We start from the raw sequence: 14,580 nt of genomic DNA on the forward strand, positions 1-14,580 counted from the left end.
TTGTCTGGTCATAACAACAAACAGTCCAAACTGGAGGAAGTTTGACTGGAAGATTAAAACCAGGTTCCCCCTCTCTCTGCCTCTCCCTTTCCTGTCTATCTCTACTATGGCTATCAAATAAAGGCATAAAAGCCAAAGAATATACTTAAATAAATAATTTTAAAAAAGGTATTTCACAACCCGGTTATAATGGCTGAATATAGAAAATCTACAGTGTTGTGTTGGAGGGGTTTGTTTCCAACATGGTGACTTCACTAACATACTATTATGGGCTGGTCTGAATATACAGGTATTTTGGGAGGGGGTTCAAAAGGAAATGGAACAAACTATGGATAGGAAATTAAACTGCAAACTCCAAAGTTGAGATGAACAGTTGTGTGTCAACATTTTAGTGTTTAAAACGAGTCCCAGTGATGATAATAAACCGCAGAAAGTTTCTCTTCAGCTGCTGCCTCCTCTACCCGGACACTGATGACATCACCGGCTCTCTGCTCTGTGATTGGCTGCTGGGACTCTAAGACCGAGCTGCTGCCGGACTCGCTGTCAGTTGCTGTCAGTCGTCTCTCAGGTCAACAGACGCTCAGACTGTGTCAGTGAACTACTGACGAAGACCATGATGAAGGTGTCGGAGCTGCTCCTCTTCCTCGGCTGTGTCGTCTGTGTCTGTGCTGACAGTGAGTAAAGAGCTACTGACACGACTACTGACACTGAGACAACTACTGACACAACTACTGACACATCTACTGACACTGAGACAGCTACTGACATGACTAATGACAACTACTGACACTGAGACAGCTACTGACACAACTACAGACAGTTATCTAACTACAGACGGTCAGTGACCCAGGTCTTGTCTGTCCAGGTGTCCATGTGGAAGTTGCTGTCAATGGATGTTCAGACTCTGATGGAGAGGTGATGTACGCTCTGGATGGAGAAGAGATCTGGTTTGCAGACTTCGTCAACAAGAAGGGAGTGGAGCCTCAGCCCAGTTTCATTGATCATATCACCATGCCAGGAGGGTATGATGCTGCTGAGGGAAATCAACAGATCTGCAGATCAAACCTGAAGAACAGTCGTCTTGGTATGAAGGACCTCCCACTGACCAACGGTAAAGTCTGATCTCATTTCTAAGTCACTTCAGTTAATGAACTCATTAATATGTAGAAATCACCAGTTCATTATTATTGATGCAGTCGATCAGTTTATTGATCTGTAGGAAGATTCATTAATATGTGACAGAGAAGGACACGCCCACTTCCTGTCTCTATGGTAACACACAAAAACAACACCTTTGTCCAGCTCTGTCACTACGACAACAATCTGGACAGCTGCTGTGAGGTTGATGAGTCTCCGAGTCTCCGAGTCTCCGTGTCTCCGAGTCTCCGAGTCTCCGTGATTCTGAGTCTCCAAGTCTCAGAGTCTCCGTGTCTCCGTGTTTCTGAGTCTCCGTGTCTCCGAGTCTCCGTGTCTCCGTGATTCTGAGTCTCCGAGTCTCAGAGTCTCCGTGTCTCCGTGTTTCTGAGTCTCCGAGTCTCAGAGTCTCTGTGTCTCCGTGTTTCTGAGTCTCCGAGTCTCTGAGTCTCCGTGTTTCTGAGTCTCAGAGTCTCCGTGTCTCCGTGTTTCTGAGTCTCTGAGTCTCTGAGTCTCCGTGTCTCTGAGTCTCCGTGTCTCCGTGTTTCTGAGTCTCCGAGTCTCTGAGTCTCCGTGTTTCTGAGTCTCAGAGTCTCCGTGTCTCCGTGTTTCTGAGTCTCTGAGTCTCCGTGTCTCCGTGTTTCTGAGTCTCCGTGTCTCTGAGTCTCCGTGTCTCCGAGTCTCCGTGTCTCCGTGTTTCTGAGTCTCCGTGTTTCTGAGTCTCCGAGTCTCTGAGTCTCCGTGTCTCCGTGTTTCTGAGTCTCCGAGTCTCTGAGTCTCCGTGTTTCTGAGTCTCAGAGTCTCCGTGTTTCTGAGTCTCCGAGTCTCTGAGTCTCCGTGTCTCCGTGTTTCTGAGTCTCCGAGTCTCTGAGTCTCCGTGTTTCTGAGTCTCAGAGTCTCCGTGTTTCTGAGTGTCCGAGTCTCTGAGTTTCCGTTCCTCCGTGTTTCTGAGTCTCTGAGTCTCCGAGTCTCCGTGTCTCCGTGTTTCTGAGTCTCCGAGTCTCTGAGTTTCCGTGTCTCCGTGTTTCTGAGTCTCTGTGTCTCCGAGTCTCCGTGTTTCTGAGTCTCCGAGTCTCTGAGTTTCCGTGTCTCCGTGTTTCTGAGTCTCTGAGTCTCCGTGTCTCTGAGTCTCCGTGTTTCTGAGTCTCCGAGTCTCTGAGTTTCCGTGTCTCCGTGTTTCTGAGTCTCCGAGTCTCCGTGTCTCCGAGTGTTATGCCCAGCTCGTTCAAGAGCATAACCAAGGAGGGAGGACCACACAGCGACTGTTACGCCCCGTTGCCGGGGAAAAGATAATGTAAAAAGGTGGAAAAACTACACGAGCACGACACGTTAGCAGCCAGTGTGTATTCTCGTCAGTCAGCCATACTGCTTCTTCGACAACACGGAAAAACAGGCATCAACAATCGATCACTGTGCAGCACATTCGCCACAGACTTGACAAAGAAAATAAAAACAATTTAATTTCCAAAAAATATAACTTATGCAAGTGAATTTTGATAAAAGGTAAGTAAAATGTTGTAAACAAAATGTGATATAAAATAAACTATTTTTATCTGTAAGTGCTGTTACTGTCTCTGTTGTCATCTTCCATACCTGCCAGGCAAAAGCAGTTGAACACAGAATAGCTGATCGATCATCATTTTAACCTTTTTAACTCAAGACACATGAAAACAATGAATTCTTCTTCTTCTTTAACTCACTCTTTGTAATGAATTGCTATATTAACATATGAGAATCATGAACTATCTTATTAATCAAGTCTTTCCATGAATTACTATTATTTTCATTGCTTATATCCTGTTTTAAACAACATTTTATCATTCAATATTATAACCATGACACAGTCTTTTTAAACACATTTTGCCATGAACTATTATTATTCTTCTCAGCCATTAGCTCTTGTTTTAAACTTAGCTTTTTATCCTGTTCACTATTATAACCATAACACACTCCCCTACGACACAGATGTCGTCCCCGACATCTCAATCAACAGGTGAGGAAGGTAAGTAAGTAATGTTTAAAGCATTTAGCTACTGTACATAGTGTCATCAAATTAATCCTTCATTCATTCATTCAACAGTGTATACAATCACTCAGCTTCTTCAAAGTCCAGGAGTGCGTGGCACATGTGTATCAATACTCTGATTGTTCATTAGTCCACTCATGACTGTCTCAGGTACAGTATCTGTATCTGTAAGCGTGTCAGCACTCAGTTCATGAAACAGTCCATCCATAAGTGCATGTGTGTATTATGTGCGCATTAACACTCAGTGTCCAACAGTCCATCAATGAGTGTACAATGTGTGCACGTGCTTATCAACACTCAGTTTGTGAGAAAGTCCATCAATGAGTGCATAGTGTATGATGTGTATCCACACTCAGTTTGTGAGAAAGTCCATCAGTGAGTGTATGATATGTGTATGATGTGTGTGTGTGTAAGTGCATCTTCTTCTTTCAGTAGCCAGGTGCAACAGCAGGCTGATAATTCCAGTGCTGTACTGGAGCTGTCCATGTACTTGCTGCTTGCATGGCCCCATATGATGTTGGAGGATAGTAGCACATCAGGTTACCTGGGAGACCGGCGCCACAGCAACTGGGATGGCCAAGCTGATCATATGTGAAGACTCTTGGGGGTCGTCTCTCTCTTACTGGTCGTTGACACTGTTGTTCATCCCCACTGTGATCTTCACTTTGAGCAGGCGACTGTGGTGCTGATATTCTCTCCTCCAGTGCAGTCTCCTCTTGAACTGACATGTCGTCTTCTAACAGTGGATCTCCTGTGTCCTGCTCCAGCTGGTGCATATCCTGATGCTCAGGCTCAACGTCCTGCATGAGCTGTGTGACACCTTCAGCATCCTCTCTTTCTGTGTGGACTTGGAGCTGTGGCACAGGCTGATGTCTGAGTGGATAGTATCCATAGTCATCATCATCACTATCGTCATTGTTTGTCTCTTGGTCTGTTTGATCTTTGTCTCGTCGAGTCTGAGCTGTGATTTGTCTTTTCACTTTCGCTGGTTTCAACTGAATCTCTAGAGGCAAATGGTCACATGGCAACAGGAGGTTACGGTGCAGGATCCTACGTCCTCTCGCTTTGCCTTGCTCAGGTATCACTTCATATATGGGCATGTCTTTTCCCACCTGACGGATGACTTTGTGGATGCAATCTTCCCAGTGATTTCTGAGCTTTCCCGTTCCCCCTCTAGGTGTCATATTCCTAATGAGAACACGGTCGCCCTCATTCAAAACAGAACTCCTGACTTTGTTATCATGATTCCTCTTGCTCCTCTCAGCACATTTTTTTGCATTTGCTTTTGTGATCTCATAAGCCTCTTTCATCTGTTGTTTCCACTTATTCATGTACTCTCGATGATCAGCAGTTCCAGTCTCTGGGGTCAAACCAAACAACAAGTCAACAGGTAATCTTGGAGATCTGCCGAACAGGAGGTAAAAAGGTGAAAAACCTGTAACTTCACTTCTGGTGCTGTTATATGCATAGATGAGCTTGGGCAATGACTCTCTCCAGTCGGACTTTTGTTTCTCTGTGAGCGTTCTCAGCATTTGTAGCAATGTTCTGTTTAGCCGTTCCACTTGCCCGTTGCCTTGCGGGTGATAGGGCGTGGTTCGAGAGCCCATCACTCCACAATTTTTCTTCAGCTGTGCGAACAATTGATTCTCAAATTCACCTCCCTGGTCGTGGTGAATTCTTAGAGGGAACCCAAACTTCAGCGCGTAATCATTGAATATTTTATCAGCGACAGTCTTTGCAGATTTTGATGTTGTAGGGTAGGCTTGTGCAAAGCGTGTGTAATGATCTACTATTAACAATATGTATTCATACCCACCCCGACACTTATCCAGATGTAGGAAGTCAATGGATACAAGCTCGAATGGCTGAGTGGTGACAATCGGTACGAGTGGAGCTCTGGATTCTCTGCAGGGCTTTTTCTGTTTCAGGCATGTACAGCTTTGTGTGACGTAGTGCTCTATTTCTCGCTGCATGTGTGGCCAGAAGAAGCGATCCCGAATGAGTGATGTTGTGCGTTCCACGCCTTGATGTCCCATCTCGTTGTGGAGCTGTCTCAAAACTGTTGATTTGTATTTTTCAGGAAGAACAAGTTGAGTTCTGGTTGCAGTCTTTCGTTGAAGGATTCCATCTCCATCAAAGGTAAGTTTCTCCCAGTCACGAAGCAAACATTTTGACTGTACATTGAATGACTTTAACTGCTCTCTTGTAGGCTTCTCTTTTGATTGTTTCCAGGCAATGACTGGGCCAATGGTTTGATCATCTCTCTGTGCTCGACATATATCTGTTTTGGAAAATGGTGTAGGTGTGTCTCCACACATTTCTGCACACTCAAAAGACATCATGGACCACACTGTGTGTGAAACATCACTCTCTACAGCTTGTACTGTGGCCTGCACTGAAGGGGATGACATTTCTTCTGTGCATTCCTCCATCATGGTGTCTATGTCACAGGGCATTCTTGAAAGACCATCAGCATCACAATTTTCTTTTCCCGGACGATACTTGATAATTAGGTCAAAGTCAGCTAATTCTGCAACCCACCTATGCCCCGTTGCATTGAGTTTGGCTGTTGACAACACATAGGTAAGTGGATTGTTGTCTGTAAAGACAGTACAGGAGGAGCCAATCAAATAGTCTCTGAAACGCTCAGTAACAGCCCACTTTAATGCTAAAAATTCAAGTTTCCCTGAATGAAGATGATAGTTCTTTTCTGCTTTGGTCAGGGTGCGTGATGCATAGGCTATTACACGTAGCTTACCGTCCTGTTCTTGATATAATACAGCACCTAAACCTTTGTGTGATGCGTCTGTGTTTAAGATGAATGATTTGTTGAAGTCTGGGAATCCAAGAATCGGTGGCTCAACCAGGCAATCAATCAGCCTCTCCAGTATCAGTTGATGTTCCTCAGTCCATGTGATCGGTTTGTGTGAGGGTGCCCCTTTAAACTTTCCTTTCACTTTTCTTGTCCTCGTGTTACTGTCTTTGTGTTTATCTGATTTGGGGTCTGATTCTGTCAGGGCATAAAGAGGGCCGGCGATGCGGGAAAAGTCTCTGATGTACTGCCGGTAGTAGCTCAGGAGCCCCATGACTGATCTCAGTTCTCCCACAGTCTGTTGCCTCTTCTCCTTTAAAGCTCTCACTGCTGCCGTGTCGGCCGGGTCCATTTTACTGCCCTCCGCAGACACGATGCGTCCCAAGTAGCGGACCTCACGTCTGAACACTTCACATTTTCTAGGTTTTAACTTGATACCATGCTGACGTAGCCGCTGTAGCACTGTCCTCACATGTTCGACGTGATCCTCAAAGGTCCTGCTGAAAACCAGGGTGTCATCTAAATAAGGGATACAGATGTTATCTCTCAGCCCTTCCAAACAATCCTCCATACAGCGCTGAAAGGCAGCTGGAGCGTTCATAAGACCGAAGGGAATCCTGATCCACTCATAGAGACCCCATGGTGTCACAAAAGCGGTCAGTGGTCTGCTCTCCCTCGCCATAAATCCCTGATGGTACGCCTTTCCTTGGTCAAGGAGAGAGAACCAAGAGTTGCCTCCTAGGCCATCCATAATATCTTGCACCCTGGGGATAGGCTGACGGTCAGGGAGCGTCTTCCTGTTCACCTCACGGTAGTCAATGCACAGTCGTAGACTGCCGTCTTTTTTTCGGACACATACGACTGGTGAAGCATAAGGGGAGTTAGATTTCTCTACCCAACCCTGAGCGATGAGGTCACTCAGGTAGTCCTTCATTTCCTGATACAGGGGTTTGGGCACAGAGAGATATGTTTTTGCTACAGGCTCAGTGTCTTTCAAAGATATGCTAAGTTGTAATTTGTCTATGCAGCCAATATCATCATCTGTTTTTGAAAAAGAGGCAGACTCCTCTCTTAACATCTGGTGAACTGTCTCCTGCTCTGGCTCGCTGAGGTGACTCAGATTTACAGGTGGGTCCCAAACATTACTGTTAATTTGATCCTCTTCAGCCGTGATGTGATTTGTTGTGACTGACGGTGGTGGGTGGGATCTTTCTAGCATGGAGGCGGGGTAGAAAGCCTGGACATACTGAACAGTCCCAATAACAGTTCTCCCTGCTAACACTATGTCGTGATCTGTTGGATTTTGCACACTTACAGTGATAGAGGGTCTTCTTGTGCCTCTGGTTACCTCTACAAGCATGTCACACAGTTCAAGTCCCTCTGTCCAGCGCGGATTCACATCAGGCTCGAAGATTAGTGTTGCATCCTCCTGTGGGGAGTCCATGTGGACGTGACACTCAACTTGGACTGACAGGTGTTTGGGTATATTGACTCTCTCCCTTTTTGTCTTGACTATATACTCATTTGCTTGCCTGACACTGACTTGCTCAACAACAGCGGTTACTTGTCTTACAAAAGTGTCTGTGTGGCCTGGGAATGCTGCCCTCACTGTTTTGCTTAGCTGTTCCCTGTGAGTAGTATCTGATTGTTTCATTTCACTGTCAATAATGATTTTGATTACATTTGAGCCGATGATTGGTTGAGCAAGTTTACCACCCTTCATTACAAGTGTGGGAACAATTACTTCGGTCTTAGCTGCAGCCCCGGAAGCTAACCTGAAAGTTATCTCCACCCAACCTGTATATGGCATGCTCTCCCCATTTGCTGCCTTTATGTCTAGGGCCGGTGTCACATCCAAAATGTCAGAAATGTCTTTTAGTCTTGTGTCTGGTAAGTGCACTTCTTTCCATAACTCGTCAATTATTGTCACTTGGGAACCTGAGTCCCACAAAGCTTGAACCCTTTGACCTTGAATGAAGCAGTTAACCATGTGTTTCTCTCCTACCAACGGGGCTCTCTTAGCTTGTTTTTCTCTTTTTGAGGTGGCGTTTGCAGTCATACATGAGAGAGGTTTACAATGTTTTTTGTGTTCAGCCCAATTATCAACCTGACATGGCCTAGAACAATAAAGTACATTTTTACAGGATGTGCACTGTTTCAGAATTACCCCTTCTCCTTTCTGTCCACAGTGTGCGCAGTGCTGGGACCTTGCTGTGTGATGGGTCACTCCCTGTCCCGTGCGAATGACCTTCCTCCGTTTAAAGGCTCACCTCCAAATTGTCTCTGTCCTCTTGCTCGACATCCAGCAAGGAAATGCTCGCTGCTGCCACACCTGTAACAGTGTGTGCAATAATCTTCAGCTCCGCTCTGTTGACAGCCAAAACATCTCCTCGCTCGTCCACGATTGGGTGGAGGGAAACTGCGTTGTGGAGCAAATCTTTGCTGGTACTGGGCGGTTCCACCTCGATGTCTAGGGCCTGCATTGAACCAGTAGCTCTGTGGCAAATCCTGCATCTGCTGACCTGGGAATTGCAATCCTGATGTGCCATCTGCTCCCCCTGCTGGTGGTTGTGGTCTGGGCGCGTGCTGGGGCTGTAGCATGGACTCTCTGATTTGAGACACTTCAACTTTCAGTTCTTTCAGCACAGCTATCTCAGATTTAATCTCCTCCAGCTGGGAGAGAACGACAGGGGAAACTTTAGGATTTTGGTGAGTAGCTGGTTTTTCATTCTTTTCAGCAGGAACATCACTTGACTGTGCTGAGTGTACAGTGACTGGCTTCTGTTGCCCTGCCATTTTCTTTTTCATCTGTCTCTCTGTCTCATAGGCACATGCAGTGTTCATTCTCTCAAGCAACAGTTCATCGGAGATGTCAGCTTGCTCCAAGTAAGGCTGAAGATCCCGCTTAATGTTGTCGTTCTGGAGTCCAGTTAACACAGTGTGAAGAAACATTCTTTGCACTAGCCCAGGATCATACTGGAGACCTGACTCAGATTCCTGCGAGGCAAACAAGATCTTTTGTCTCAGGTCAAGAGTGCGAATGAGGAAGTTCTGGGGGGTTTCTTTTAATCCTTGCACCTCAGAAGTCAGCTGTGTGTAGAGATCAGTTGCACTTTTCTCTTGATAATGTGAACGGAGGATTCGTCTCAATGTTGGTAAGGTTAAGTTCACTTTGCCCTCCAAATAGCTGCGAAGCTGCATGCCAGGCGCTATGGCTCTAATCACTGCATCCACAATCTCTAGTTCTGGAAACCCCTTACTCAGACCATGTTCAATCTGGCGAGCTAAACTTGAAAAAGTCAATTTATCTTTTTGGCCAGGCTCACCAATTTGTCCAGCAATTTTAAAGTCTTTGTGCCAGTGATGAGGGGGAGAATTGTGAGCTGTGTTCTGTGTTACCTGTCTGTTGTAACCGTTGTTTTTGGTGTCTTTTTTTTCCTTGTTGTCTCTCCCGTTCTGTTTGCTGGCTAGCTGGAGCTGCAAAACTTCAATTTCCTTTAATAATTTTTCCTCCTCTTCATCTTTCTTTTTCTGCTGCTCCTCCGCTTGTTTTGCTACACTAGCATTACACACAGCCTGTAACTCGGTGACTTTGTCTTGCAGATGGAGTAATTCAGCCATACCTTGATCCTCAAGGTCCTCTAGCTCTTCTCTCTGGATGTAGCATGAGATTAGCGTGATGAGAGCCGTCCGTCCTTTGCTGCTAACATGCTCGAGCTCCGCTCCGGCTTGGATTAGGTAGTCACACAGCTCCAATAAACTTTCTTTCGGCAGCAAACACAGTTCTCTTATTACTCCGAGTTGTAGTTTCTCTATCTCCGTCGACGCCATTCTTCTAGCAAAGTGTGGGTGCTATCGGCTAGTGGTACCGATTTATCTTCTTAGCAGTAGCTCTCCTGGTATGTAGCGATACCTCAGATAACTTGCAGCCGAAGACGGTCGGGGTCCCACGGCGGCCGACTCCTCACATGCTCCGATAGTCGCGGTCGTTTCTTTGTTGTTGTTTTCTTTTTTAAAAAGGATGTGTGACGGCTGGGGACACCTCTCGAAGATGTTTAACCACGCTGCACACTATCCCAGCGGTGCCTCCAAATGTTACGCCCCGTTGCCGGGGAAAAGATAATGTAAAAAGGTGGAAAAACTACACGAGCACGACACGTTAGCAGCCAGTGTGTATTCTCGTCAGTCAGCCATACTGCTTCTTCGACAACACGGAAAAACAGGCATCAACAATCGATCACTGTGCAGCACATTCGCCACAGACTTGACAAAGAAAATAAAAACAATTTAATTTCCAAAAATATAACTTATGCAAGTGAATTTTGATAAAAGGTAAGTAAAATGTTTTAAACAAAAAGTGATATAAAATAAACTATTTTTATCTGTAAGTGCTGTTACTGTCTCTGTTGTCGTCTTCCATACCTGCCAGGCAAAAGCAGTTGAACACCGAATAGATGATCGATCATCATTTTAACCTTTTTAACTCAAGACACATGAAAACAATGAATTCTTCTTCTTCTTTAACTCACTCTTTGTAATGAATTGCTATATTAACATATGAAAATCATGAACTATCTTATTAATCAAGTCTTTCCATGAATTACTATTATTTTCATTGCTTATATCCTGTTTTAAACAACATTTTATCATTCAATATTATAACCATGACACAGTCTTTTTAAACACATTTTGCCATGAACTATTATTATTCTTCTCAGCCATTAGCTCTTGTTTTAAACTTAGCTTTTTATCCTGTTCACTATTATAACCATAACACGACCAGGTCAATTAACCATAAATTTATTAAAGGAACACATGTTTAAGTGTAGGTCAGTAATCTGTAGTGTGGTGAGAGTTGCTGGATGTGTGTGTGCAATCATAAAGTAACAAAAGGCTAACAGAACACAATCAAACAAAACAACGCTGAGGTGCCTGGGTGGCACCAGCCATCCAGGAGGGAGGAAGAGACTGCCATCTTGGAAAGACCTCCTCTTTATAGACACAGCCAAAGGGGGAGTTGATCCCCCTGACGAGGTAGGAGGGACACAGGCAGAGAACCTATGGAGGGGAGATGAGACAGAGAGACACACAGCAGCAACACAACATGGCCGAGGGCCATAACACCCCCCCCCATAAAACACAAGACCCCACTAATAAGGTCTTGTGTAGAATCAACAGGGCGCACGGGAAAGCGCGTCAGCCAGAACAATCAACAGTGTGGAGTTAACCATTGTCTACCCCAAGACTCACCTGAGCCGGAGAACAAGGCCACCCTCGAACACCTGCTAGATCATTTCCCAAAATGACATGAACGCCCTCCATGGGCAAGACAGGGCGTACCGCCATTACCACCTCACCTTGCACTAAGTCAGAGAACAACATTAGTCGATGCCGTGGAGCAGAAAAAACTGTCAGACCCATACCTCGTACTTTCACACTGCTACCACTGTGGGTTTTGGCAGAGAAAGGCAGCAGTGAGCCCACAATGAATGAGTCCAATGCCCCAGTGTCTCTTAAGACTTTCACAGGAACTCTGTCCTCATGTCCAACCAGGGAAACAAAACCATCTGACACAAAGGGGAGGTAACCAGGGTCAATCCCGTCTGTGTGACAATCTGTCTGACCCAGACCCACGACCGGATCTGCACCCACTGCCTCTGAAGTAGAGGGGTTTGTGTGTGCCCTCACAGCAGCAATGGCACTGGCTCACTCCTGCACTCCCACAGTTACAGCAACAGCAGACGGCTTGGTGGGTGAGTAACCCGACCAACCCCTCCTTCTCAACACTTGATACTCCTTTTTCCAATGACCTTTATCAAAACAATAGTTACACACCAGAGTAGGGTCCAATTTACCGGACCGCCCCTGGTCCCACTGCACTGGGTCGACTGCCCCAGCAGACAGACTCTTACTGCTGGGGAGAGCTTCCCCGCGGCCCTCTCCACGTGCAGCATCACCCTGACCACGGTTACCACCGCCAAAATCCATATGAGTCAAAACAAACTCATCTGCTAACTGGGCAGCCTCTGAAACTTTGGTCACCCTACGTTCATTTAAGTAGGTCACAACCCGATCAGGCAAGGTGTTTTTAAACTGCTCCAGGAGGACCAACTCCTTAAGATCCTCAACAGATTTTACCTGAGAAGAATCACACCAACGCTGAAAATGAAAAGTTAAGTCACGCACAAACTCAGTGTGAGACTGGCCTTCTTCCTTGACGGACCTGAAGCGCTGACGGTAGGCCTCCGGTACCAGCTCATACGCTTTAAGTACCCCAGCTTTAACTGACTGGTAGCTGCCACTATCAGCAACACTTAGGGCCGAAAAAACCTCCTGGGCCTTTCCCGTCAACACACACTGAAGCAACAGAGTCCGATCAGTGTCCGACCAACCTCGAGCCTCTGCCAAACGTTCAAACAACACAAAAAAAATGTACGGGTCCTTCTCGTTAAATTTTGGAACCAGCCTCAAATTAACCGAAACATCAAATGAAACAGGGGGAACCACCACAGCCGACCCTTGAGCCTCAGGAGTGTGCAGTTTCCCCTGACTCATCAGCTCCAGCTTGTACCGCTCCAACTCAATCTCCTGGCGGGCTTGAGCATGGGTCAACTCCGCTTCCGGGAGCCGGGCATCGCTCCTCATCTTCTCCAACTCCAAAACCTGCCACTGCTCATGTTGCCACTGAAGCAGCAGGAGCTCTTTTCGTTGCTCAAATGACAGCCCAGCCACAAACCCAGACAGACCACACTCAAAAAAAGAATTCATTGGATGAACGTAATTTAATCTTGCCACCTATATTCCATCTAAATAAATAATGTTAAGTCAGTCTATCTTGACTGTGTTAATTTGATTTAAGTAACTTAAGTTAGTGCAACACAATTTAATCATGTTGGATGAACTAATATAGCTTTTGTCTGTTATACTAAAGTAAATCTTGTTGGATGAACTAATATAGCTTTTGTCTGTTATACTAAAGTAAATCTTGTTGGATGAACTAATATAGCTTTTGTCTGTTATACTAATGTAAATCTTGTTTTAGTGTTGTTCTCACTGTAAAGCAACATGTTTAATTAAATTACCAAAGATCCACTAACATACATAAAGAACATGCAAAAACGTTTACAATTTTTATTTAACATTTGGGTGCAACATAGAACTGACACCATTCTCTTATTAGCCGTGTTTCCACTGCAGGAACTTCGGGGTAATTTACAGGCCAGCCCCGTTGGTGCGTGTTTCCACTGCAGGAACCTCCCCCACAGGGCAATTTACAGGAACTTTTACGGGGGCCAACGGAGTACCTACTCCAGGGTAGGTACTCCGTTCGGCCCTGAAAAGCTCCTGGGTGGGGCTCGAGGTTAACCCGGCACTGATTGGCTAAAGCTAGAGCAGGCTCTGACGCTACCAGAAAGCACCAAAACAACCGGCATTTTTAAAAGGGGGAGCAGAAGGGGAGCATTAGCCTAGCAGACACCGCTGTAAACAACAAGGAAACAGCAGGAAGATGTACACAAATGGAGCGACGATGAGGTGCAGACATTGATGCAGTCTACGGCACCGAGGAGATTCAGAGGGGGTTTGAGTCATCGCGGCAAAATGAAAATATCAGCGCACCTCGACACACTGGGGATCCATCACGCCACAAAACAATGCCGTGAAAAGTAAAAAAAAAAAAAAACTCAAGCAGTATTACAATCAACCACCATGTGCACAAACACACAAACCAGAAACGCGGCTACCGCCTCAGCTCCTTCCATCCGTCTTCGTTGTTGTTATGATTTTTGTGCATGTGCTTGTGACCTGCCTGGGTGACGTCACGGTTGAAACTGTCGCACAGCGATGTAAGCGGCGATCGAAACTCATGACGTCGCCGCGGGGTCCGACCGGGTCCGACTCTGCAGTGGAAACACGGCCACTGAGAGGGCCGAGTGAGAGGACGGTTCCTGTAGAAGTTCCTACCCCCTCCCTTTACCAGGAACTCCTGCAGTGGAAACACGGCTATTGTCTTTGATGCATCTCCACAATATGCCACAGTACAACTTAACTGCTGACTAAAACAGTGTCTTAAATCCTTCCAGCATCAATTAAACCAATCTTCTCCAAGACTCAAGTTGTTTGTGTCAAATATTAACCATATGATGCATTTGGGAATGCTGTATACAGAGTTCAGCATTTACAGTCTTGCAAAATTTAAAGTTTAACATTCAACAGGCAACATTTTTTTCAACCTTTTTCACAAATGCTTGTAGAATATTTTACAAACAAAATAATTGAGACTGTGTAAGAAAACAGCCTTAAAACAATCTTCCAGGATTTGTGCATGACTGGTGTCCTTTCAAGTTTTAAAATTCAAGTGGAACAACTAAACTTCTTAACTCATTGAGTGCCAACCACGTAATTTCTCGTTTTTCGTTCCCATGCGTTGAGTGCCAAAAACGAGTTTTTTCGTTTTTTGCTTTTTTTTTTAATTATGAAAATAGACACTTTAATACACATTATATGTAAATTTGGGGACTCTACGACGAGGAGAACTGAAATAGATGACGATCAAAGTCACATGACAGCTCATGATCTGGAAGTTTTTATCATAACTCGGCTTCTGCAA

The 14,580-nt window shown here is 45.4% G+C and overlaps 1 protein-coding gene across 1 annotated transcript in view; it reads left to right on the plus strand.

Moving 5' to 3' along the window:
- Nucleotides 1-542: 542 nt before the first annotated feature.
- LOC146968240 (RLA class II histocompatibility antigen, DP alpha-1 chain-like) overlaps nucleotides 543-14,580 on the plus strand; it is a 32,634-nt gene continuing 18,596 nt past the window's right edge. Inside the window, exons 1-2 of the mRNA XM_085759933.1 lie at nucleotides 543-674; nucleotides 866-1,111. Of these exons, the coding sequence (XP_085616059.1) occupies nucleotides 614-674; nucleotides 866-1,111 (307 nt within the window). The 5' untranslated portion in view covers nucleotides 543-613. The remainder of the gene's footprint in view (nucleotides 675-865; nucleotides 1,112-14,580) is intronic.

The sequence above is a fragment of the Trachurus japonicus genome, chromosome 18, assembly GCF_045865225.1.
Source record: "Trachurus japonicus isolate A0001 chromosome 18, Traja_1.0".
Taxonomy (NCBI): Eukaryota; Metazoa; Chordata; class Actinopteri; order Carangiformes; family Carangidae; genus Trachurus; species Trachurus japonicus.